Source organism: Canis lupus, chromosome 22, assembly GCF_003254725.2.
Source record: "Canis lupus dingo isolate Sandy chromosome 22, ASM325472v2, whole genome shotgun sequence".
NCBI lineage: Eukaryota > Metazoa > Chordata > Mammalia > Carnivora > Canidae > Canis > Canis lupus.
Genome location: NC_064264.1, coordinates 32,664,424 through 32,690,278, shown reverse-complemented (window position 1 = coordinate 32,690,278; position 25,855 = coordinate 32,664,424). Strand labels below are relative to the sequence as shown.

The window sequence follows — 25,855 nt, the reverse complement described above, 5'->3', positions numbered from 1 at the left end:
GAATTTGATAGATGTTCCTTGATTGGATATAGGTAGGAATAAGGACTAAGTGGTTTTCCATTTATTGTCAACAAAACCAGTGCTGAAAATTTTAAGCATTAAAAACAATTCATTAAAAGGACACTGGGGAAAAAAAAATAAATAAAAAATAAAGGACACTGGGGGGAGGGAGGACTCAGTATATATTGTTAATAGACACATTCGCTAATTATATACCAAGGGGAATTTGCTTCTGTTTTTAACATTCTTTAAATAAATAACAAAGAATCTGAGTGAGAGGATATAGATGAGTTGGAAAAAACACATTACAATGACTGGAGGAAAAACATATCACTGCCTTTCTTAGTGAACCTTCAGATAAAGAACTTGTAAAGTTAAAAAGGATATTTGATAGCTCAAAAGCTTCAAGAAAACCAGTGAACCAGCCATGGGAGGCAGGAGTAAGGCCACAAATTCTATTGCAGAATTGATCCTGTGAGGATACCAATTGGGCAAAGAAACTGCCAACTTGCACTCTGAACATCACCGGTGTTAGAGACTGGATATTTCTACTTGTTTTGCTATGGAAATATAGGATAAGTCAGAGTTAGCCAGAAAAAGGAGGTAGATGAAGCACTTACATTCCATAATACTTTTGAGTAACTGAAAGAACTTTTATGACTGAAACAGAGGGAGAAGATAAGTGGAGGGAGGTGAGAGACCATTTAAGGGCATTTGAAGAATTCTAGAAAAAGAGATGATCATGTGTACTAACAATGGGAATTGAAAGATTTAAAATGAATAGAAAGAATTGACGACATTATTGGATTGTGGGACTTAGAATGGGTGAAATGGAGAGAATGAAATTAAAGATACCAGGTTTCTGTTCTGGATGACTGGGCAGCTGATAATATCATCATTTGAGAGGAAGAACAGGTTTGGTAAGAAAATGAATTTAGTTTGAGAAGTGTTTAATTTGTTGTGTCCTGGGGCATTTGAAGAGAAATGTCCATTCAGAAATAGGATCTGGAAGTCAGGTCTTTAAGAGACAGTTGGCTTAGAAAATACAGATTTCTAATCATAAGCATGTAGAACAGTGGTTCTTAATCTTCTGTGTCATTTGTATTTGTGGGAGGTACAGGGAGATGGAAAGAGGCATGTCCAAATCTGCAAGCCTGACAGGTTTTGAAAGCCCTTTTAATGTGTTTCTGATCCACTCTCCTTCCCTTTGAGAATCACCAAAAATGTTGAATGAAGCCACAGTGATAGATGTCTTAGGGTAATTGTGTAGAGCAAGACTGGAAAGTCCAAGTAAGTAACTTGGAGAATGACAGTATTTGAAGCAGTGGGCAGAGAAGGGGGAGCTTACATAGGGCACTGAGAAAACGAAATAAAAGAGGCAGAAACAAAAGCCGGGAGTGGGGAGTCCTGAAAATCAAGAGGAGATAGGAGAGAAAGCATTTAATCCTCAAGAGGTCAAGTAAGAGAAGGACTGAGATGTATTTATAAGGTTAAGCAACAAGTTAGGGCATCAGCAAATTTAGGAAGAGCAAGTTAAGTGCAGTAATGACAGCAGCTGCCAATTTTTGGAAGAGAAGTTGAATGAGTGTTGGGGAAGCAAGTTAGCAAGTGTAGACATCTCTTAGGAAATAGCTGTGAGGCGGAGAGAGAGCTGTAGCTGGAGGGGAAGTAGTTTTATGAGGTTTCTATTAGAAACGGGGTAATTTGAGCTTGCTTCAATGTAGATAGGAAGTGCTAGTTTAGAGGAAGAGGTTGAAGATGAAGGAAAGCAGTAGAGCTCTGGGGCACGGATTTTGCTAGTTCTTTATATAGGGAAAGTTGCTGGAAGGAGACCAGAAGCAGAAATCCAGTTAATACAGTAGACTAGGTGAACAGTAATGCAAGTTTGTACCAAGGTTGTCTCAGCGAGAATAAGAGGAAATAAATGCAAGCTGAATTGAAAGGATGTGGGCAATGTCAGAAATCACACAGTAGTTTTGTTAACAGAAATGCTTAAGAAAGATTTAAAAAGTACATTTGATATGAAGATAATTTGTACCTTGTATGTACTGTAGTTAGTTTTCAGAAACTTGTAGGATTACCAGACCCAGATGGCCAGAGAAAACCAACAAGTTAGAAATTGAGGACTGATTCATAGAACAGAGTTCATTTGCGGTAGAGATTGATGCGATTTCCTGCGTGGAGATCAGAGTCGTAGCCATCCATGAGAGAGCTTGTGCTGAAACACCCTAAGTTATTTTGATATGTAATCTATTTATCTATCTTTAAAAAAAGGATTTTAAAGTTGTGGATTAAGGTTTTCGTGTTTTAAGCTTTAGTGTCGTTTTGGAAAAACAGGTGAAATATACCTATGTTTGTCACATTCCAATTAAGCAAATGTAAAATGTTGAATGTAGCAAATATATATAGCTCTTTTGCACTGCTTTTCAGTCTTAAATACCTTTTTAAATCAGGTATGCTTTGTGTTATTGTGTTGGTATTTAAATAGGCAACTTCAATCACAACTCTTATCAATTCTTTTTTTTTTTTTAAGTTTTCAATTCTTAAAGGTCACTGGATTAATGTTAAATTTTGAATAAATTAAAACTTGAATAAATGTTAAATTTAGATTGCTCATTTGATTTCAAAACTATGAATTCAGAGCCTCAAGATGGTTTGTTATTTGTTTGTACATTTATTTATTTATGGTGAGGAGAGGGTGATGGCAAATGGAAACAGTGATACGGATTTTATCACTGCCGCCACCACCCCTCACCCCGCCCCCAAAAGAAGCAATCTGCAGAGTCATATTTTAATTTGACATGTAAGAATTATTAAGTCTTTAGACATTTTAGATATGAAATGAATTCAGAATAGTTAAAATCCCTTAGATTATTATATTTGAATCTACATCTATTTCTATTTCTTCTAAAGATGCACATTTGGACAAAAAAGCTAGAACTTTGTTTTCAGTATGCATTTAAGGAAGTAGCTGTGATAAACAGAAAATATTAATTTGTGCTCTCTTTTCTTTTCTTTTCAAATAGAAAAGCCACCTAATAAAAGCAGTATGAGGATAGTAGTGGATTCAGAATCAAGGAAAAGAACCATTGGTTCCGGGGAGCCTGGAGCTCCTACAAAGAAGACCTGGTTTGATAAGTAAGCTGGCAGGGAAAATTGAGGAATTTTATTGTGCAGTGATTTTTAGGATATTGGGATATTGTTATGGCAGAATATTCTCTTTCAAAATGAGCCTTATATAATTCTGTTCTGTAGGCAGTCTCATTGTGTACATTGATTGCTAAAATATTTTTAAGTTAGTTGGTACTTGGAAGGCATTTTCATATAGAAATGGTGTGGTAGTGAAGGACACAATTTTTCCTCTTTCTACCTTACCCCTCCTCTAAGAAAACACTTAGAGATGTCACTGAAAATTACCTGTATAAAGGATGGTCATGAGCCCTTTATTAGGGAAGGAAGTTGGGTCAGGCTTAGGAGGAGGCTTTAGCATGTGGCAAGTCCTATTAAGAACTAGAAAGTGATCTTTTGGGGAGCAGGGGAGGCTGGATAGACACACTAAAGTTGTCAGGGAAGGGCTTCAGAGAAAGGGGTAAGGAATCGGAATGTTGGGGTGTATGTGATGATTCTCTTATAAATTTGCAAGTTAAGAGAGAGGGTCAGAGCTTTAACATTTAATAATTGATAATATCTAGTTCTGGCTCTACCTGTAATTCTGTGATCTAAGGCAAGCAGTGTAACCTGTCTGTTTTGTCCTTTTTTCAAGTGCCAAAAGTATGGTTTATAGTTCTGACTTTTTTTTTTTTTAAGTTGGAAAGTGTTTGAGACGGTTCTACTTTGTTTTTAATCGGTGTTTTAGAAGAGGATACGTTTCAGTAAGCTAGCTTTTGTAGAAGTGCAACAAAAATTGTATAGAGGTACGTTAAAAATTATATACGCAGATTTCCTGAAAGAGGACACTGAACCTTTCCTGCTAAAGTAGGCCTGGATTTGAAGTGCAGTGTAATAAATGACGTAGAACCCTTCTCAGTTACTTTAAATGACGTAGAACCCTTCTCAGTTACTTTCTATGAAAGATATGTATAGTACTAATTTGGAAATTTCAGATTTTGGAAGAAAATTTAAATTTTCTTTATCAACCAGTAGTTTTAGTTTTGAAAAAAAAAATGAACTTAAATTGTAAAACTTTATTAATTTGTACTTTATAGGGGTCAGGATTTATAAATGAGTGTATTAATCAGCTTGATCTTTGTTACAGGCCAAATTTTAATAGAACAAACAGCCCAGGCTTCCAGAAAAAGGTTCAGTTTGGAAATGAAAATACCAAACTTGAACTTAGAAAAGTTCCTCCAGAATTAAATAATATCAGCAAACTTAATGAACACTTTAGTCGATTTGGAACCTTGGTTAACTTACAGGTAAGAGCTATGAAATAATTATCTCATCTTTGCTTAATTATTTAGGGAGGGAATTTAATGTAGTGAGAAAAATTTTTTTTTTTTTTTTTAAAGATTTTATTTATTCATTCATGAGAGAGACACAGGCAGAGGGAGGAGCAGGCTCCATGCAGGGAGCCTGATGTGGGAATTGATCCTGGGACTCCAGGATCACGCCTTGGGCCAAAGGCAGGCACCAAACCGCTGAGCCACCCAGGGATCCTGAGAAAAAACTTTTATAGAAGAATATGGAAAATTTGGTGACATTCTAAATTAGGAAAATTGGAAATGAAATGAAACTATATTTTTGAAACGATGTGTGATTTCTTAGTTTTTTTGCTTTCAAAAGGCAGTTTTGATTGATCAGATTATTACATACTTTCTACCTAGTAGAAGTTATAAAATTATAGCAAACTTTACATAATCAGACTAAAAAAAATCTAATCTTATAGTAGTGTTCATTTCCTCAGTTTCTCTGAAGCATTACAGCACAATGCTTCAGTCAGGTTGTTTTTGCTGCCCATATATTGGGAAGCACTTAACAGATACTTTTGGGGCCCAAAAACTATGTAATCCTTAATTAATTTAAACATGTACTTTTTCCTCTATCACTTTTGAACATCCTTAAAGATTAAATATCAGTATAATTGTATATAACTTCACCTAAAATTAGATTTTGTCTTGGACATATGTAACTTCTGAGGTTATTTAGTATTGAGTTTATATTATATGATATGTCGAAAATGTTGAAATAATTTTGAAATTTTTTTAACCAGTTCATATGTTCTTTTCACCTAAAATAATTATTTCCGATAACCTGATGATTAAATAAGAATAATTATTATTTGGATATTTTTGCTTCCTTGACATTTAAAAAATAATATTATAAAAGGAACATGAAAAAATGCATGCTTGCTTGATGTGGAGCAATAGAAATTTAAACAGAATTTAAAGGAAATATTTCCTCTTCCAACTTTTTGTGTCCTCTTTGTTCCTCTCTCCATATATCCCCATAGTTTTATTATTGTTAACAATATATCATGTATTATTACAGATTTCTTGTATTTCTGTGTCTACTTATCAATCCATTAGTACACACAAAGTACATATATATATATATATATATACACATATATATATTAAAAAATATATGGGTCTATGGTATACATATTACCCCATAGTTACAAAATCTTGAATATCTCTGAATATCTTTTTATTGCAATTCAATTTTATCTACCATTTAGATGTAGACAGAGAAAAGCTTTCAGAGTATTCTTTTCTTCATTCAGTTTAATTGCCCTGGTAAAATTAAATTTAGAAAAAATTTCAAAACTGAGGAGCAAAACATGGTATTTTACTATTGTTTCAGTTTGCATTTCTCAATTACTAGCGAGGTTAATACCTTCTCTTCCTTTTACTGGGCCATTTGCTATATTTGCATGCTACGTATATTATTATTTATAAAATACGTGTTTTAAAAAATCAGTTAAAAAAAATCGTTACCTTGGGGTGCCTGGGTGACTCAGTGGTTGAGTGTCTGCCTTTGACTCAGGGTGTGATCTTGGGGTCCTGGGATCGAGTTCCGTATCAGGCTTCCTTACAGGAAGCCTGTTTCTCCCTCTGCCTATGTCTCTGCCTCTCTGTCACTCATGAATAAATAAATAAAATCTTTTAAAATAATTCTTTAACTTTATCCTAATTAAATATATGGGTGAAATTGATGTTTTAAATTCCCGTAAATATATGATTATTGAAATGCTACCTAAAATCATCATCCTTTTAAGTGAATATTGAATACTTTATACTCTGTATGAATTATTATTTCGCTAACACTACAGACTGGGTATTGTCCCATTTTTGAAGAGGCAAAAGTCACAGAAAGGTTAAGTAACTTGCTCCTGGTCTCCCATGAGAGTAGCAGTTAAGGTTTGAGCCATGCAGTTTGATTTAGAGTCTCTGCTCTTAATCCTATTTTGTATTGCTTCACTACCAATGGCTCATACCACACTTTAGAAAACACTGTTATTATTGAGAGAGGAAATTTGAAGTGGATCTGCTATGTATTATTTTGAATGGGTCTGCAAACTCAAATGCTCTGAATCTCATTTTCCTTATGTGTAAAATGTGATTGCTTTATGTAGATCCTTTCTTCCCCCCTTTAAGAGAAAGTTTAACTTTCTCATACTCTTGGAAATATTTTTTTTGAGAATTACAAATTTGGGAATTTTTACAAATGGATTATTCTGTAATTTTTAGTTTGAAAGTCCCCTTTTAAAGTAGTTCACTGCTTTCTCTTGAAGCTGGGTATTGGCCACATCTCTCACTAATACAGGGATTATTTCTCAGTATTAATATTGGGGTAAAAGGTGAAACATTTTAGATGCTTGCATATAACATTTGTGCAATGAGCATTCTTTACAAAGTGTTATATAGAGGAGGCTCTTTGTTCTACTCTGAACAGTCCTTAGTTAACATTTCTTCTGGAGTGAAAGGAAACTACGGTAAATAATCTAGATATACAAAAAGGTAAGGAGAATATTACTGGAAGGAACAGAGTTTTATCTCTTGAGGAATTTTACTGGATGAAACAGTAGATTCTTTTGGAATTTATTGTTCATGATATTTTAAATGTTAGGTTGCTTATAATGGTGATCCTGAAGGTGCCCTTATCCAATTTGCAACATATGAAGAAGCAAAGAAAGCAATATCAAGTACAGAAGCAGTACTAAACAATCGCTTTATTAAGGTTTATTGGCATAGAGAAGGAAGTACCCAGCAGTTACAAACTACTTCTCCAAAGGTAAGAGGGAGATTTGGGTGAAATTAAATGCTTTTCTTAGAAGCTGTTAGCATAGTGTTTAAGAGCAAAAGTACTGCAGTCAGGTAGACTTGAGTTGAGATTCTGGTTCTACTTCTGTTAACTGTAAAGACTGAAGGGAAGTTATTTAATGTCTCTAACCTGTTCTCTCATTTTATTGTGAAGTTAATCCCTAGGCAGTTATAGGCTGATAAGATGTAAAGCACATAGAAAAGTCCCTGGTAGATAGAAGACACTCAGTATGTGGTAGCTCAACACATTCTAGAAACTCAGACCGTGTGTTCATCTTGGAAATCCTTCCCTTCCTCTCTCCCTCCCTCCTTCTCTCTTTCTCCCCTTCGATCACTGAGTCCATCACTATGTAATGTTAGATCAGTTGCCTATAGGAGAGTTTCATGGCAGTTTGTTTCTTGATTGAATTTTCTCCTGTTCATTATTTACTTTATAAATAAGTTAATTTATGCAAAGAAAAACAGCTATACGTATGTGTGTGAAGGAATTTGAAAGACATGTCCATGAACTAATCCTCTCGTTTAACATTTTTTTCTTGTTCTGAGGTAATGCAGCCCTTAGTCCAGCAGCCCATTTTGCCTGTGGTGAAGCAGTCAGTCAAAGAGCGGTTGGGTCCAGTACCTTCAAATACTATTGAACCGGCGGAAGCCCAGAGTGCCAGTTCAGACCTTCCTCAGGTAAATGAAAAGTCTTATCATTGTGTCTGTCATGTAACAGGTTCTCAGTAAATTAGTTTCTCATGTGATTTGAATTATAGTTAATTGTATATATTTCATACAGAAGTATCGTAGTCTACACATAGATGAACTCCACCTGTAAATTTTCTTTTTACCGTTACCATAACATTTTCACATTCTGCTTTTCCTATAGGATTCGAATTTTAAATTCTTCTTTTTAGTTAATACTTGAGTTCCCTTTCTTTTTGTGGAGGAGGTATTTTCAAGTAAAACTGCATGAAAAATGAAGTTCAGTACACTAAGTCTTATTTTTTCCCCATCATCTTTTACTTAACTAGAAATTCTATTCCAGAAAAAATGATAGAGTAGACTGCACTGAAAGCTTTTGGGAAGGAAAGGCTTAAGCCATCAGGTTTTAGTGTGCTTGATATACTGTTTCAAGTTACTTATGCAGCTCTTAGAACTTTGCATCACTTATTCCTGACTTTCAGATTCTCTTTTCCACATATCGTTCCCACTGCCTTCCACACTTGAGTGGCAGTTTCTTGTTTCTCCACCCTCAGTCTCTGAAACAGCTTTCTTTTGTGTCTAGATGTTTCAGCATTTGCTGCCTAAAGTAGCGTTAGGATGTAGTTAGAAAGCTACTTTATTAAAATAGTCTTCTTAGATAATTCCTGAAGAGTAAGATAATCAGAGTCTATGAAAACATGCAGAATGGAAATTGATAAATTCTTAGTTACTAAAAGAAAAAACCCCATAATAATAATTCCTAGTCCTATGATCTTAGATTATGACCAGATAGTTGTATTTGGCTTTAAAAACAAATGTACTTTAGGAAAGAATGGCTTTTATTTTTAAGCTCAAGAATCAGGCATATTTTAATTACTCAAACCTAATATTTATAATGTTTAGTACTTGTCAACATAGGATTCTGAGAATTAATGATTCTATATCAGTGGAGGGGATTTTAGTAATACCTAGTTCAAACCTTACTTTAACATCATAATTTTTTATGATTAATACTGCATATTGTTTGTTTTCCACACACATTTTCTTTCTGTCTCTTTGAAAAAGGCCTTAAGTTTGTGTGATTAACATCAGTATACTTAATGAGTCAGTATGTATTAGTAGAATCAGAATGTTCAAAATCCCAACAGACCTGTATGTTTGGGGAAACACTGAATATGTCCATTTTAATTTTTTTAGAATGTAACTAAGTTATCTGTGAAGGACAGGTTGGGTTTTGTATCAAAGCCATCTGTTTCAGCAACTGAAAAGGTAAGAAGAATAGCATGATGTGTTTGTCTTGGCTTCATAAATGTTTTCAGGTGGCATCTTAATTTTTTAATTTTTTTCATAGTTCCAAACTCTTGCTTCTTAATAGTATCTGTATCTCTTATTCCTACCTTTTTGCTTTCCATTTGCTGAAAAAAATATTTGCCTACCTTTTTTTACTTTTTGCATCAGCATTTTAATATTTGCCTCTCACTATATGTCCATGTGCTTCCTTCTTTTGTTTTCTCTTTCATTTACTATATTTTCTTTGGAGATACTGTGCATTTTAATTTGAAAATTCTGTGACAGCCTAATGGAAAAGGCCACAAATTAGGAATTTTCCCTGAGTTTGAATTCTGGCTTCTTACTTACTAACTGCATGATACTGGCCAGTGCTCTTAACTTAACCTTTCTGATTCTTTTTCCTCCTTGGTAAAATGATTGTAAATTTGTGTTGCTCCGAGGATTTTGTGAGGATTAAATAAAATGATTCATTTAAAAGTATTTTTTAATTAGAAAGGATAATGTAAGTTTTTTATTACTAACAGCTATTGTACATAATCTGACAATTGTCATTTGTCATTTCTTCTTTTAAACAACTGGGAAAATTAAGACCATTCATGGATCTTATAGTTCTGTATAGATGTGTTATTTATTTTTTTCTATTTAGGTATGAGTGTATGCTTTGGGCTTTAGTCTTACTTGAGGTATGTAGAATCACAAAATAGAATTGGGTAATTTTTCTCATTTCTATGTCCTCACCTTAAAAGGAAGGTGTAAGGCCCAAGTAGATGAACTAGGAATTACTGAGTCAGGACTGAATGTGTCTTCTGTTTCACATCCATGGCTCTTTCCATTATTAAGATTATGTAAGAAGTCGACTCCATATATTACATAGAGCATCCCATGAGATGGCTAACTTCTTTCCACTGGTTCTTCAGTATTTTCTTTTCCTTATTTACCATGTTAAACTAAGGCAATTCTAGAAATTTGAGTCTGAATCTCATTCTGCATTTCGAATTTTTATCTTAGGCACCTCAGCATTACTTCAGGGCAAATGTGCTTAAAAAATGATTTCCCGTATAAATTCTCCTCTTCACCACTCCTGGAAGTTATACTACCACATATTCCAAGTTGTACAGTCTGAATGCCTGAGAGTCATTTACTTGTGTTTGTCATTTACTTCTCTGTCTCTACCACCTTCAGTTTCCTGGCCTCTGGATACAGTGTCCTAGCTGTATGCCCCTCTTATAGTTTATACTACCACCATCCTACCCTCAGAGTTATATTAATGTTAACTTCTTGCAGAAACTTTCATTTCACCAGTTGAATAACTATTTGATTCATAGCTCATCATACTTCGGTTATATGGGGCATATACCTCCACTTTAGTGCTTTCTTCCTTTGCAAGCCCTTTTTTGCTCATTGCTCCTTTCTCTTTCCTGCCCTCCCCTCCCCCCCTCCCTCCCTCCCCCCCTTATTTTGGTGGTGATTTCCCTGGAGTACATTTTCTTCCAAGTGAATTCTAGTCATTCTTTTAAAGGTTAAAAAATCTCTTTACCCTATTCTATAAAATCTTCAAATATTTTCCATATGATGCCTCCCTTTTTTTCTCTGAATTTGTCTATGTCTTAGTATACGCTACTGAATTTAGCAGTGTCTAAATATTTATTAGGTTTGTTCTTGATAATGAGTAATAAAGTAAATAAAAAAGTCTGTTAGACTTTGTGTAGTAGTACTGACCAATTCTGCAGAGGTCTAAAAACTTTATGCTTAACCTCTGTTAATGTCAAGATTTAGAATCTGAAAATGACATGTATTAATTACAGCTTTTACAGAATCTTTATGGTCTGTTTGCTTCTGTTTTTATTGATTTTAGTATGTTTTATATAGCTTTAGGATAAAAGGGATACAGATATGGAATTGATAGTATACATTGACTAATACAGTTACCACTAACTGAAAAATCACTGATGGTAGTGAGCTGTTTATGAAAAAAAAAATTCTGTAAATAATGAAAAGAATCTTTGAAGGAAAGTAGTTATTTTTAAGTGTGTAACTTTCATCTTCAGTGAACCTGTTTATAGAATAGCATTTTATTTTTGCTTATTCTTGATTGTTTCCGTTCCCCAAGTCTATAGGGGTTTTTGCTGAAGAATCCTTAGAGGTTAGTGATTCAGAGAAGTCTTAGGAAGGATAGCAGAATATTTCCCATCATCAAATTGAAGGCTGGGAAATACTCAAAAGTAGTATATATACAGTATTTTTTATTGTCATTAAAGCAAGTAAGTTTACAAATGTAAAAATTTTCCCCTTCCTATGAACAACACTGAGTAAATCCTTTAGTGATTCTTCTTTATCCTAAGTCCATTTTTGTGAGAGGGTTGAGAGGAAACCTAAAACCTAATTGGTACTGCTAAATTGATACTTAAGGTATTGCTGATAATTCATTGGAAAGAGTGATCAGCAAAATGATACCTGAGTACCTCTCAAGATAGAGTGATTTATCAAGAATAATGGTGGCAACTGTTGGTACCATCCTGGTTAATCGACAGAAAGACTTACTTTCCTAAGATCCTTCTTAAAGGATAAGAAGGCGAAGTGATTAATCACTTGAATATTTAATGTTTGATTGTCATATCAGTTTCAGGTGTATTAGACTTTTGTTATACAGGATGTTATTGTGACTTAATAGTTTCTCTCTCTCTCTCTCTCTTTTTTTAATCTAAAAATATATATCTTGGCCACTTTGCAATATGATATGTTAGCATATGTACTGTGGAACTTTCAGAAGAGAAATTGTGTGGTGTACTGAGGTAATGTTGCATGTCATTTGGAGACGTCAGCTGTTGTTTTAGCAGCTGACATGTATAATCCTAAACAAATCTTACTCTCTTTCCTTAACAATAAAATGCAATCAATTAAGTGAATAGATGTTTATATTTTATATTTTTGACTTTGAAATTTCATTTGTTGTATACCTTTTCTACTTTAAATATGACAGTTAAGGAAATTTATGAGTTTCCTTTCATAACTGTTATTGATTACTCTTGATTTTTTTTTTTTAATGCATTGCTCTCCCTCAGGATTATTACCTGGATTATTTAGTCAGAATTATTACCATGATTGTTTTTCTTTTTTTTTTTTTTTTTTATTTATGATAGTCACACAGAGAGAGAGAGAGAGAGGGAGAGGCAGACACACAGGCAGAGGGAGAAGCAGGCTCCATGCACCTGGAGCCCGACGTGGGATTCGATCCCGGGTCTCCAGGATCGCGCTCTGGGCCAAAGGCAGGCGCCAAACCGCTGCGCCACCCAGGGATACCCATGATTGTTTTTCTTATGGAGAAATATGATTTCTAAAAATTACTTGCTATGCTAAATTTTATGGGAACTAAGTTTTTTTTTAAATAAGTTTTACAAAATACTTATTTTTTGCCTTCCATTCTTATCCATGAGAAAAATCTGTTCTCTTTCTTTACAAGAACTAATAGTAGTTATGGCTGGTAATATTTTACATAGGAAATAAGATAAAGAGATGTTAATGGATTATAACTTCTGTCTTGTTAGGAAACTGGCTTTTTTGTCTTGGAAAGTGAGAGGTGGTAGTGATGCACATTTTAATAACAGCATATTTGATACTTTATAGCTCACCTTTTGAATTTAGCAGACCTTTGACACCACACCTGACATGTATATTACAGAAAAGGAAAATTACAAGCCAATAGCTCATGAATGTACACATAAAAATCCTAAGCTAAATATTAGCAAATTTCAGTGATATGAAGAAAGATAATACATGTTGGCCAGGTAGAATTTATTCTAGAAATTCGAGATTGAGTTAACATTTGAAAATCAGCTTAATTCACCACATTAACAGAATAAGGGGGAGAAGAGTGGGAAGAACCTCTTATGATTATTTCAGTATAAAAAACATATGATAAAATGTATCACTTAGTCACCGTAAGAAATGTACAAAATAGGAATAGAAAATTCCTTAATTTGATAAAGTTAATCTGCATAAAATCTCCATAGCTAACATACTGGATGGTGAAATATTGAATGCTTTCCCTCTTGAGATCAGGAACGAGAAAGAATGTCCACCCTCATTACTATTTTAAGCATAGGGCCTAACCAGTATAGTAAGGCAAGAAAGTGAAATAAATGGTAAAAAGATGACAAAAAAGGAAACAAAACTTTTATTTACTCACAGATGACATGATACTATATGTGAAAAATCAAAGAATTCACCAGCCTTTGTGATTAATAGGTGAATGCAGTAAGGTCAATATGTAAAAATACAGCACATATAGAAATCCATTTGGAAAATAGAGAAAATGTGCTTGTTTGAAAGACCACCACCCATGCTTTGATTTTGTTCTTAAGAGTCGTAGCATCTTCTGTGTTGACTTGTCATTTCCTCCCTCTGGTTTCATTTTTAACAGATTTTCTTCTCTATTATCACAATTCTATCCTTGTCTTTTGAAAATACAGATATCCCTTTCTATTCATACTTTCAGTATCTAAACTCTGGAACCAAATATATTCAAATAGTGGGCAGTATTTCGGTTCATACAGTTTATTGTTTCTAAGACATTTTATTTTCACCTTTCGACACCTCTGAAATTAGGCTATATCTTATTGGTGTTCATCCTTATAATTGGCAATTTTTTGTCTTTAGTACTGGTACATTATGATAATGTGTTTCCTAGTGATGTCTTGAGCTCAGTGAAATATGTTAGTTGATGTTCTGTTTGCATAGGAGTCGATTCCTGGATAAAACAAAGAAGTGGGATGGTTTTAGGAGTCATATAGTTTTATTCACTTTGAATCAGCACTTCTTAGTCTGATATCAGATGTTAATAAGTATACTTTGAAATTGGAAAAACACTGGATTAAGCAAATTACATGAGTTTCTTTATTTCAGCCCTTCTCACAGCTTTTATGGTAATAAGCATTTTGAAACTAGAAAATAGGTTTATATTATTTCCAACTTTTTTGATAATAGTAGTCTTTTTGGTCACAACTTTTTATAGAACCCTCATGAAAACAACAGTTAATGACACACTCAAACTGTCTTTAGCACATTATCTTGTGTTTCTTTATAAAGTTACTCTTCTTCCTTGTGTGATCATGCAGTGTAGCATTGTGTGGTATGGTAAGGTAACATGGAAGAAATTTTATTCTAGTATTACAGAGAATGGTGACTGAAGTTAGACTGCAGGGTAAATCTATATTTACTTTTACTCCATATTTTACTGAATGCTGCAACCATTTCATTATTTGTAAGTGATATCTGAGTATTACTTTTTGTTATTGAAGAAAATTATCAGTCAGATTTGATACATAATAAGTATTATAAAGAACCTTTATTTTTAAACCTCAATTGCATTGTATAGAGCCAGTATAATTAATACTATTCTAGGTTTTTATTTTACGTGGAGGCTAAAACATTTTTGAATACTTAGAATAGTGATGAGTTGTCTAATCTTTGTGATGTTCCCTAATCTAACTTCGCGATAGAGGATTAGAAAATATGGTCTGATTATTAGTTCTCTCATAGACCCAGATGTTTATATTTTAGTAGCTAAAAAGTAGGGCTCTTTTTCTCATTGATGATCTTCTGCTTATGTAGTTCTTTTAACCTCTTTTAGGTCATGAACTCCCTTAACCTTTGGAAACTGTTTTTTCCTCCAGAAAGTTACATGTTCACAACATATGGTTCCATGTTTAGTTATTAAAACATTCATAGATTTCCCTTAAGGGATCTCTAGACTTCTTTCTTAAGAACCAGTAACTAACCACACCATGGAACCTACAACTTTTTACTTTTGAAGAATAAAAAAGGTAGCCTATACATCTTTATTTTCTTAAATTGACCTTGTGTAGATTGGACACTCCACAATCTATCATCACTTCAGTTTGATTTAGTGGAAAAGTGTTCATTGAGTATTTACTACATGCCCTGGCACTGTTCTACACACTGAAGATAGAGTGGTGAACCAAGCAAAGAGTCCTTACCTTCATGGAATGAATTTTTGAGTTTGTAAGGACAGTAGATGCCATTAACTTAAAACATTCTCATTTTATAGATGAACAAACTGAGGCCCAAAAAGGTAGTTGAAGTTACACAGGGTCTCATAATTAGTTTGTAACAAGGTTTAGTTATTAGAAGAAGCACAAAGAGAAGAAAGACGTGGTTTTGTTGGCTTTACTGTGTAGATAGGGAGAGAGATGCATAAATAATATATCATTAGGTCATTTTTATTAAATGTTTGAATAGCTGTAGGAATAAAATTTCATAGAATCGGAGTAGAAGAAATAGATGATGAGGGCTTTGTGAAGGTCTTGACTGTTTGGTGCTGAATGTGAGCTGGGTTTAAGGGAAGAAGGTCACTTAAAACAGGGATCAATGCAAGCAAAGAAATGGAGATAGAAAACAGTTTCTTAAGTTCTTAAGGTTACTTTTGGAACTATAAATTGTAAATGATCATGTTAAATTGTTTGAGGGATAGTATCCCATTTCTTCCTTTGGCATGCTCTTGTGTACAATTTTTGCTTTAGTCCCTAGGAATATAAAGGAAATGTTTTTAGCAATTAATATTTTCTCAGTGATATAGTAATATCAATATTTTTTCCTGATTTCAAGTTTTTATGTTTTTTCTATAAGTATGTGCTGTTAATTTAAATTTTTTTATTTTATAGTTTATGCTTCAGTCATACTCTTCCTTTCAAATCACTAAGTATGATTTAGTTTTATATATATGTATATATAACACATTTATTTAAATGTACTGAATTTTGACAAAGGTGTTTTAAAATTGAATATTATAGAAAAGAAAGGCAATCATTAATGCTTTATACATTTTTTTAAGAAATTGAATTTGTATTGGTAGGTGTTGTCTACATCTACTGGCCTAACTAAAACAGTGTATAATCCAGCTGCTTTGAAGGCTGCACAGAAAACCTTACTTGTTTCCACCTCTGCAGTTGACAATAATGAAGCACAGAAAAAAAAACAGGTAAATACAGCTAGTAGTTTACAAAATGTGCATGTAGGAAAGCTTTTCTGTATGTATGTGGTTTTTCAAGACTTGTCACAAAATAGAACTAAAAAGTGTATGTTGGCTGCCACTAAACTTTTATTTTTCATAGTATAGCAGTAAATATTAATTTTGAGGGGGATGAAAGCATCTCTTTATTGATCTTTGAAACTTAATACATATTTTTTACAAAGCAAAACTTTACATTTAATTGTTGCCAGGCTTCTGCATCTACTACCATTTCTTTCCTCTGGAATGTATGTTTATTAGAAAAATAAACAGTAAATATTCTAATGATATTTTTGATATCTTTCTGTAGGAGGCACTGAAACTTCAGCAAGATGTAAGGAAAAGGAAACAAGAAATTTTAGAAAAGCACATTGAAACACAGAAGGTACAATGTTAAAGTTGGATTTGGCAAAATATATTTATGGGTGTTATAATTTTGAGTAAATTTAATTTCACACTAGCTAGTCCTAAGAAATATATTTTATGTAATTGAGAAGGGTAAACTGAAATATTTATCAGTCATAAGATATCTATCAGTTGATTAATGTATTGAGATGAAGAACATACATTAAATGGTGAACTGAAGATTGGAGTGGTTTAAAGGAACTAGAGTGGTCAACTTGAAGTGAAAATAAGCTTTATCCAGATATGTTGCTGCACAGTAGTTTGTCAACAGATAGTTGGAACCTTTTCCTCAATGTTGAAATATGTATCTTTCTTTAATTGGCTTGGGATCCTCTAGTTTTGTGTTATCCAGTATGGTAGCTAATGGCTTCATCCAACTTTTGAATACTTGAAATATGTTTAGTCCAAATTGTCATGTGCTCTATGGATACCATAAAATGCATACCAGATTTCAGACATAATATGAAGGGAAAAAGTAAAACATCTCAATTTTTGTTAAAGTACAGAATTTTGGATATACTGAGTTCAATACAGTATTAGTGGGATGCCTGGGTGACTCAGCAGTTGGGCATCTGCCTTTGGCTTGAGTCCCGTCCTGATCCTGGGATCTGAAATCAAGTCCTACATCAGGCTCCTTGTGGAGGATCCTGCTTCTCCCTCTGCCTATGTCTCTGCCTCTCTCTCTGTGTCTCTCATGAATAAATAAATAAAATCTTTAAAAAAAAAAATACAGTATTAGTTTACTGGTTTGGGTTTTTTTTTTTTTTTAAATCTTTTTAATGTGACTGCTAGAAAATTTAAAATTATTTACATAGTTTGCAGTATTTCTTTTGTACACTGTTACTCTGTGACATATAGTATCAGTTTTTGATTATGTCTAGTAATAAAGATTATGACATTTCAAAATAATGAAAAATACAGAAACTTCTACATTTTCGCTTAAAGTTTTTAATTTAAATTTGGATATCCTTTATAGGAGAAATTACAGTATTTTACACCAAAAACTGAAACCACCTTGAATCAGCATACCTATAATACGTGCTATCTTTCACACCATATTACCTTGTTTATCTTTTGTTTCCTGTCCATTTTGGGGATATCATTCTTAGGCAAGCCAGTTGGTATTCCCTGTAGTATTCCATATTACAAAGAAAGTAATTAATTTTTTAAGATGTCATTATGTGAAGGGAACCATAAAACTTCCTCTGTCTCTTTCTGGTTTGTAGACTGTGTTTGAAGTGGCAAAACTTAGAGGCAGGAATACCCACAAATGGATTGAAAAGTAAAATTATTGATATTACTTCAAATTGACAACTTTTTTGGTGGTCAGATTGAATTTCTTATGGTTGTGTGCTTTGACTTATGTTCTGAGAGACCAGTGGCATTGTGTAATTCTTCTCAATATGCTAAGATTAAGACTTGAGATAGCACCACCAAATCTGTTACTTTGTTATCTTAAGTAGTTGTAAGCCTTGCAGTGAATATGTAAACTAAAACTGTTATTTATCTTTATACTTATTTTGCTGTGTTTGCTTTGTGAATAATATAAGGAAAAAGTATCTTAAGTTTTCTCTTTTTAAAAATTTGGCAGATGTTAATTTCAAAACTGGAGAAAAACAAAGCAATGAAGTCTGAAGATAAAGCAGAAATAATGAAAACTTTAGAGGTTTTGACAAAAAATATTACCAAATTAAAAGATGAGGTCAAAGCTGCTTCTCCTGGACGTTGTCTTCCGAAAAGTATAAAAACCAAGACTCAGGTATTTCACTTTGTGTTGTTACTCATTATACTATTTACTAAAAAACATTAAAATGCTATACTGTTTAAGATTGTTTTCCTTTTAGGTAATATTCTTTGCTTAATATTGGACTAATATATGCTAACATTTTTTCCTTCTTTTATTAATAGTATATATATATATATATACACACACACAACAAACTCTACTAATCTCTTAAATCCTTTAGATTATAATTGGAAAGTTAGTAATTAGGAGAATAGTTATGGATAATCTTGAAAAGCTAGCTTGAAGACAAAGTGATACAGGTACTTGAATGCTTGATGAATACTTGAATGAAGAGATTGAGCTTTATTTTATAAAGAGTTCATATTATAAAAAAAAGAGTTCATATTATAAAAGGTTAATAAACAGAAGTAACATTCTGACAGCATTCTATAGAATTGATTGAAAGGGGAGAAATTCAGATAGATCAATCCATTGGATATGAATAAGTGAGGAAAATAATTTCATGTAGTAGTAAGTGATTTTTAAAAATCTACAGTTATACAATATTTATACTTGGTATTGTATGTATGTATATGTATAAAATCATGAGTTTATATTGATATTTCTGATTCTCTCCAGTACCACAGGATGCTTCTTTTCCTTCTCTTACTCCATATCTTATCTCCTGTTCCGATAATGACAACTTGTTTCCCACTAACATCAATACAATACTCATTTGCACAGTTATTTAATACATTCCACATAGTTCTAGAATTGCTTCAATAATACCACTTCTGACAACTAAGTAAAAGATTCAGAATTTATTTCTATTCTTTCTAAGGTTACAACATATTCAACTAAGGGTATAGAGTCAGAACTATGGCCTGGGAACTACTTTTTTTTCCCTTTTTGTGGTTATGTCACCAATTGTTAGATGGATTTGTAGTCAGTTTCGGATTCCACTCCCTTTCATTCTTGCTGACTTAATTTTATTTTTTGAATAAATAAAACATTAACATGATTCAAAAGTAAATTACATTAAAAAGGTGTGTATATAGAAGACCTTTTCTCTTTGATCCCTGTCACACCATCCCCAATTGTCCTTCCCTCTTGGTGTGTGTGTATGTATTCTTTCCTACAAAAAACTGTTCTTTTATATTGCTCATTAACACCTTGGGGTTGTTTTTTTTTTCTCTTTTTTTCTTTTCACAGTTATTTCCTGAAAATTGCTTCATATCAGTCCATAGAAATCCCACTCTGGCTTCTGTGTGGACAACGAATTATAGGGAAATGAGTGGAAGTAGGAACAAGTTAGGAAGCTATGGGAGTAGTGTAGACCAGAAGTGATTGATGGCTTGAAGTAGGGTGGTAGGACTGGAGATAGAGAAGGAACGTATGGATTAAATGGGAATATGTAAAAGTTCTTTGTTTAAAAAAAAAAAAAAAAGTTTATAAATGCGTGATATTATTGTCACTTAAATTATTAATTACCATTTTCTAGATGCAGAAAGAATTGCTTGACACGGAACTGGATTTATATAAGAAGATGCAGGCTGGAGAAGAAGTCACTGAACTTAGGAGAAAGTATACAGAATTACAGCTGGAAGTATGTTTCACTACAACAATGCAGTATTCTAAAGACGAGCAGATGTAGTCATGGTGGTCAATTTGAAAGTATATCCCCCTCATTCTAGTCCATAATTGTTGATAGTGTCTGACATAGTGGAAGTATAGAAGTTAGCAAATTTTTTAGAACTGGTAGAGTAAATCTTTTATTTAATGAAAGGTGGCAGCATTTCTGTCTATACGCCCAAGTCCTTTTACTTCTCATGAGTTTAGTTCCTTTTCTAATTTTAGTCTCTCCTTCTCTCTGGGACCAAAATCTATTAAGGCCTTTTCAGGTATTCTTACAGAGATATTCTGTGCATAAATAGGCATATTACATATATTAGAGTTGCTATAAGGATCAGACTATAGTGGAGAACTGTATTAAAAACATGCCTACCTAAGTTTTGCCTATAGATGGTGCTGTGGACGTTTATAAAAGAAAATAAAGCACTTCTAATTTAGCTATATGATCATATAAGAAAAATCTGGTGAATTATTGCAATAAGCATTTGTAACATTTAGCAAAAAGATATTTAAAAATCAGGATTGCATTTTGAAATACAGAGACTTTAATGTCATTAATGTAGTTGGTACTTGTCTACATTTATCAGTGATGCCACGATTAAAAGTTTTTACATTTTAGATTATTACTTTTGCCTTCATCTAAGAATTACACTTTTTCCCCAGATTTGTTAGCACCCTAATAATTTTTTTTTCTAATGTATGACAAATCTGAATTTGGTCTTGGCATCTAACCATTAAAGACTTAATTAACATTTAGCAGCCACTATGCTTGTCGTAAGGCTCTATCTTGTTTGTCATAGAAAATCATAGGATGGTGTCTAAACCTGCATATATTTTGCATTCTCTGGAAACTTGATAGGGATGCCTGTGTGTCCTGGCCAAGATAATAGGTTCTGAAAAAGACCAATTTCTTTTATATTAATATAGAATTTGTGTTTTCTTTACTCTGGAGATTACTTGCCTGTGTTGGCACTTTAAAAAACAAGTTATCATTTTAAAAATTTTGGCTCAGACTTTAGTAAATAAATAGTTCTACCAATATTCTTTATTAGCCCATGTTTTGTTTCTCTATCATGATTTTGTAGTACTGTTGGTATATGTAGTAATGCAGTATTTCCCAGTGTGTGTCATTGGCCACACCAGTTCCATTTTTTGTTAACAGATATTAGTGCAAAAAGCTTGTGAGGCCAAATAAATATGGGAAAGGTTGTATTAAACATACATTTTGCCATAGGGTTTCTTTAGGGGTTTGTGTTTTGTGAATCCCTAAATAGACATATTCGGTATTGCTAAAATTTATTTGTCCATGGACCGATGCCCTTTTGCAGGGAACATTTTAGGACAGTGTTAACTCAGAGCATACTGCTGTATATGCTGCTCTGTATATGCTAATCCTTAACCTATGAAGTTTATTATTTGGGTTTTAGGTTATTATTTTAACTAATGTTAAGATGAACTGTCTTGAGATAAAACAAATACTTATGTTTGAAGAGCTTTTGTCAGTGGTGCCTGCTTGACATTTCTACTTGGATATCTCACATTCTCAGACTCAACCTGTTTGAAATTGAAATTTGCTTTGCCCCTAAATTCCATCTACACAGTTACTCAAAGCAGAAATCTGTGAATCTTCATTGATTCCTCCCTTTCCTTCAACATTCATATCCAGTTAGTTTTATACATATTACTTCCACATGGATCTTAAATATCTTTACTTCTCTATGTTACCACCACTGTAGACAAAGCTTCCGTCTTTAGTTGGAGCTATTTTAGTATCCTAACTGGTTTCCCATCTCATTCTCATCTTCTACTCTGTTCTTAAAACTAGCCAGAATAACATTTTAAATACTGATTTGATTGCATTACTCTACTTCTGTGTTTGAAATGTTTTAACTGATATTCATGGCTCTTGGGATAAAAATTAAAATCCTTAATTGGGTTCCTTAAAATTTTTCATGATCTGGTTCTTTCTATCTCTCTAGCTTCATTTCTTTATCCCATCTGGTCCAGCTGCCCTAGATTTCCTCTACTCTTGGAAGTATTGTGTTTCTATTAGCCTAGATTCCTTATTCATGCTGCAGCCCCTACCCCTCACTCTTACTTTGCTTGTTCTTTGTTTCTTTGATTCATTGAATACATACTAAATACTTAAATATTTAGTTTGTCAGCTGCTATTGTAAGTGCTGGGAATTAAGTAGAGAATTAAGTGAAAAATATCCTCATGGAACTTTCTAGTATCTTATTCATTTCCAATCCTTAATGTTCTGTTCAGGTCTTTAAAGCATTTCCTTACTTTTTGAGTTACTTCTCATTGATACAATTAAATAACTTGGTTGCTAAATGTCTCTTACCATCTAGGATTTCAGTGTCGGGAAGGTAAGGAGTTGCAAATAGGAAGTGCTTGTTAGTAAATAACTGCAATGAAGGAATGATGTACTATTCATATAAAACAGTGCTGTGGAATATAAGTTATTATGCTACATTGGTTGTAAAATGATTGTATACATGACTAAAATAATGAATTTGAGATTATATCTACTGAAGTCAACAGGCAAACAAACAGAGACTATTTGCAAGTCGTAAGTGGAAAAATTAATTTATTGTATATTTATTAGTATTAAACTGCCGAAGTGACATTTTAACACTAGAATTGATGGTCTTTTTATGATACAGTCAATCTGATATCTTGGAAAGTAGGAACTTAGAAAAAGGCACATTTAATAATTTCATAACATTGTTTAAATTACTGTTATTGGGGATCCCTGGGTGGCTCAGCAGTTTGGTGCCTGCCTTTGGCCCAGGGCGTGATCCTGGAGTCCCGGGATCGAGTCCCGTGTTGGGCTCCCAGCGTGGAGCCTGCTTCTCCCTCCTCCTGTGTCTCTGCCTCTCTCTCTCTCTCTCTGTCTGTCATGAATAAATAAATAAATAAATCTTTTAAAAAATTACTGTTATTTTGTTTTCTCATTTCATTAGCTACCTAAATTTGCTTTTACTTTAAAAACTAAAACCCTAACTTAAATTATAAGATCCTTTGTTAGGCCAGTATTTGAATATGATGTCAAGTTGTATAAAAGTTTGACTAATCTGACAACATATTATAACATGTGGCTTGTATTAGAAATTGTAACATTTAACTTGTGTGTCTGATCTCTTCAAGGCTGCAAAGCGAGGGATTCTTTCATCTGGTCGGGGTAGAGGAATTCACTCAAGAGGTCGAGGTGCAGCTCATGGCCGAGGCAGGGGTCGAGGTCGAGGTCGAGGTGTGCCTGGTCATGCTGTGGTGGATCATCGTCCCAGGGCATTGGAGATTTCTGCATTTACAGAGAGTGATAGAGAAGATCTTCTTCCTCATTTTGCGGTACTTCCTTAGTGTCCAACAAAACAAGTTCTGATAATCATTGTTGGGGATAATGGAAATTAAAGGAGTAGTTATGAAAATATGAGTAATTTAAACCCATTAATCTGATAAAAGGGTTTGATTAATCTATAATTATCTTTGGCTAGTTATTTAAAAAAAATTTTTGTTTAATAAATGTTACTATTCTTAACACTTAGTAGGCCTTCAATATTGTAAATGAATGATTTAAATTTTGCTATTTCAGAGGGGTATGTCCTATAGTTTAGTTTCATTTGATACATACTTTTAAGAGAAAATTTAGCACATTGCTTAGGTCATCCACATTGTTTAAATTAAGATGGAATTTTATTTGTTAATGTATTCTTGATCTAGCAGACCTTAGGAATGAAACAAGACAAAATTTTGAAATATGATCTTGAAGTTGCCTTTACTCAATGGCAAGCTACAATTAAAGGGAGTCAGACTAATATAGACTGACCTATAAGAAAGGAGAATGAGGTTCTAGTCCTGGCTAACCTGTTATTTAACTTGGACTCCTGGGATCCATTGGGCTCATATGCAGAGTGGAAATTATACTTGTCCGAAGACCTTTTCAGCTTAAACGTTGTGATTCTTAGTGGTATCCCAAAGATTAGTTACTAAGCATCAGTCTTGCCAAGACTATATAGTAATTGCTCTGGAGATATGAAGGAAATAACTACTTCTTTACCTTCAAGGATTTTATATATATTGTTTTAACACAAAGTAGTTAAAGTAAACTACAAACATAAGTTATAACATAATCAAGCTAAATTTATTAAGAACTGTAAGTACTTCAGTAGTAGAAAAGTATCTTTCACACAAGCATATGATGGAAAAAGAATAGTGGAGGAGAATTTCATGAAGTAGAAAAACTGTAGCTTAGATCTTGAAGGATCAGTAAGCTTATAGATAGTACACAAATGATTGATTCTTTTGGAAATTCATATTTAAATGACAGTCATTCTAGGCTGTTAACAAGTCACAAAGGTAAAACTGTGTTTTGTCAGGATATAGGGAATTATTGAAAGATATGGTTTATATATAGAGATTTAAGAAATAACTAAAATGGTTAATATTTAAGGATGAGGAATCTGGAAAGTCCTATGCCTGATGGTTTCAAAGGGAGAAAGAAAGGAATCAGAACTAGAAGGGATCTTAGAGATAATCTAGCCCAGTTCTTGCCTGTTCTCCACCCCAGCTCCCCCTACCCCTTTCACAGAGGAAAGGAGATTCAGATAATCGTTTTGCGTGTAGTTGTACAGCTAAGGAAACTAGCAAAGAATATGCCAAAATAATCCAAATAAACAAGGTGAGTTTGTTATGAATGTATCTTAGTGAGACTAGGATGGTTTTGGTTTTATAAATAGCCAGAGCCTCTAAGTGGAGATTCTTTCATGCATCTAGAGATTTGAACTCCTTTCAAAATTAGTAGTGGCAATGCACATTTAAGAATAATGCAGGCTTAAACTTTAGTTCTCTGTCTCAAACTGAGATTTGAACATGTGACAAGAGGAAAAAAACTATATTATTACAGGACCATTGACTGTTACAAATTGTGATGAACAGAAATGCTTTCTTTAATTTATCCCCTGGGACCAGTAGTAGTGTTGATAATACAATTATAGCTAAAAGTTATAGAGCGTTTATTTTGTGGCAGGTATTATTCCGAGTGCCTTATGTAATTCATTATATTATGAATTATTTCAACAACTCTGAGGTAGGGTACCTTTATTATGCCCACTTTAGAGGTGAAGAAGCAGCAGCAGAAGAGATTAAGTAACTTGTTTAAGTTCATGCACCTAGTAAGTGACAGAGCTGAAGGGATCTGATTGATGCTAGAGTCCGTTGTCTTTACAGAAATTTTTGGTGTGCGTGTGTGTGTGTGTGTGTGTGTGTGTGTGTGTGTGTGTATTTAATGAGATTATAGTTATTTTGGTTTGGGGTAAGAAAGAAGTATTATCAATGATATGTAAAGGATTAGAATTTTATATGATAAAGGTTGTGGTTTGTAGAAAAATGCTTCTACAGAAAAAATAAAATCCAAGAAACCAAAAGCAAGCATAATTTAATGTTTTTAGGTTTTGTAAAGGGTGTGTGGTATAGAGGAGTATGTAGTAAGTGAAAGCCAGAGAGAGTTCAGATATTAAACTTAAAAGATCTAGATTCTCCTGCTATTTATCTTAATTACTTTGGGAAAATTATTTAAATCCTCTGAAATCTTTTTTTGCACCATTTTTAAATTGGGAATGACACAGAAACTCCTAGAATATTCTGAGGGTTAAATATTCTGTTTTAAAAAGAATTTAGCATACTCTGGGATTGGAATAATGAAGGAAGGGCAATAAGGAAGCCTGGTCTTGACCATTGTTTCATTTATTTAAAGAACAGTTCATTCAAATATAAGTTTCCCTAATTCTAAAAAGTGTAGAATTGTAAATAGGACCACTCTT

General features: G+C 33.3%; 1 protein-coding gene across 19 annotated transcripts in view; it reads left to right on the top strand.

The window, feature by feature from the left end:
• The window catches only part of RBM26 (RNA binding motif protein 26), an 85,817-nt gene that overhangs the window by 41,889 nt on the left and 18,073 nt on the right, over positions 1 to 25,855 (top strand). For 12 of the 19 annotated variants that reach the window (XM_025441245.3, XM_025441244.3, XM_049099494.1 and 9 more), the window contains exons 10-19: positions 3,027 to 3,138; positions 4,256 to 4,415; positions 7,069 to 7,233; positions 7,809 to 7,940; positions 9,147 to 9,218; positions 16,111 to 16,236; positions 16,577 to 16,651; positions 18,263 to 18,430; positions 19,899 to 20,003; positions 23,184 to 23,384. In XM_025441245.3, the coding sequence (XP_025297030.1) occupies positions 3,027 to 3,138; positions 4,256 to 4,415; positions 7,069 to 7,233; positions 7,809 to 7,940; positions 9,147 to 9,218; positions 16,111 to 16,236; positions 16,577 to 16,651; positions 18,263 to 18,430; positions 19,899 to 20,003; positions 23,184 to 23,384 (1,316 nt within the window). The remainder of the gene's footprint in view (positions 1 to 3,026; positions 3,139 to 4,255; positions 4,416 to 7,068; positions 7,234 to 7,808; positions 7,941 to 9,146; positions 9,219 to 16,110; positions 16,237 to 16,576; positions 16,652 to 18,262; positions 18,431 to 19,898; positions 20,004 to 23,183; positions 23,385 to 25,855) is intronic. The other 7 variants (XM_025441251.3, XM_025441249.3, XM_025441246.3 and 4 more) reach the window with 3 other exon arrangements.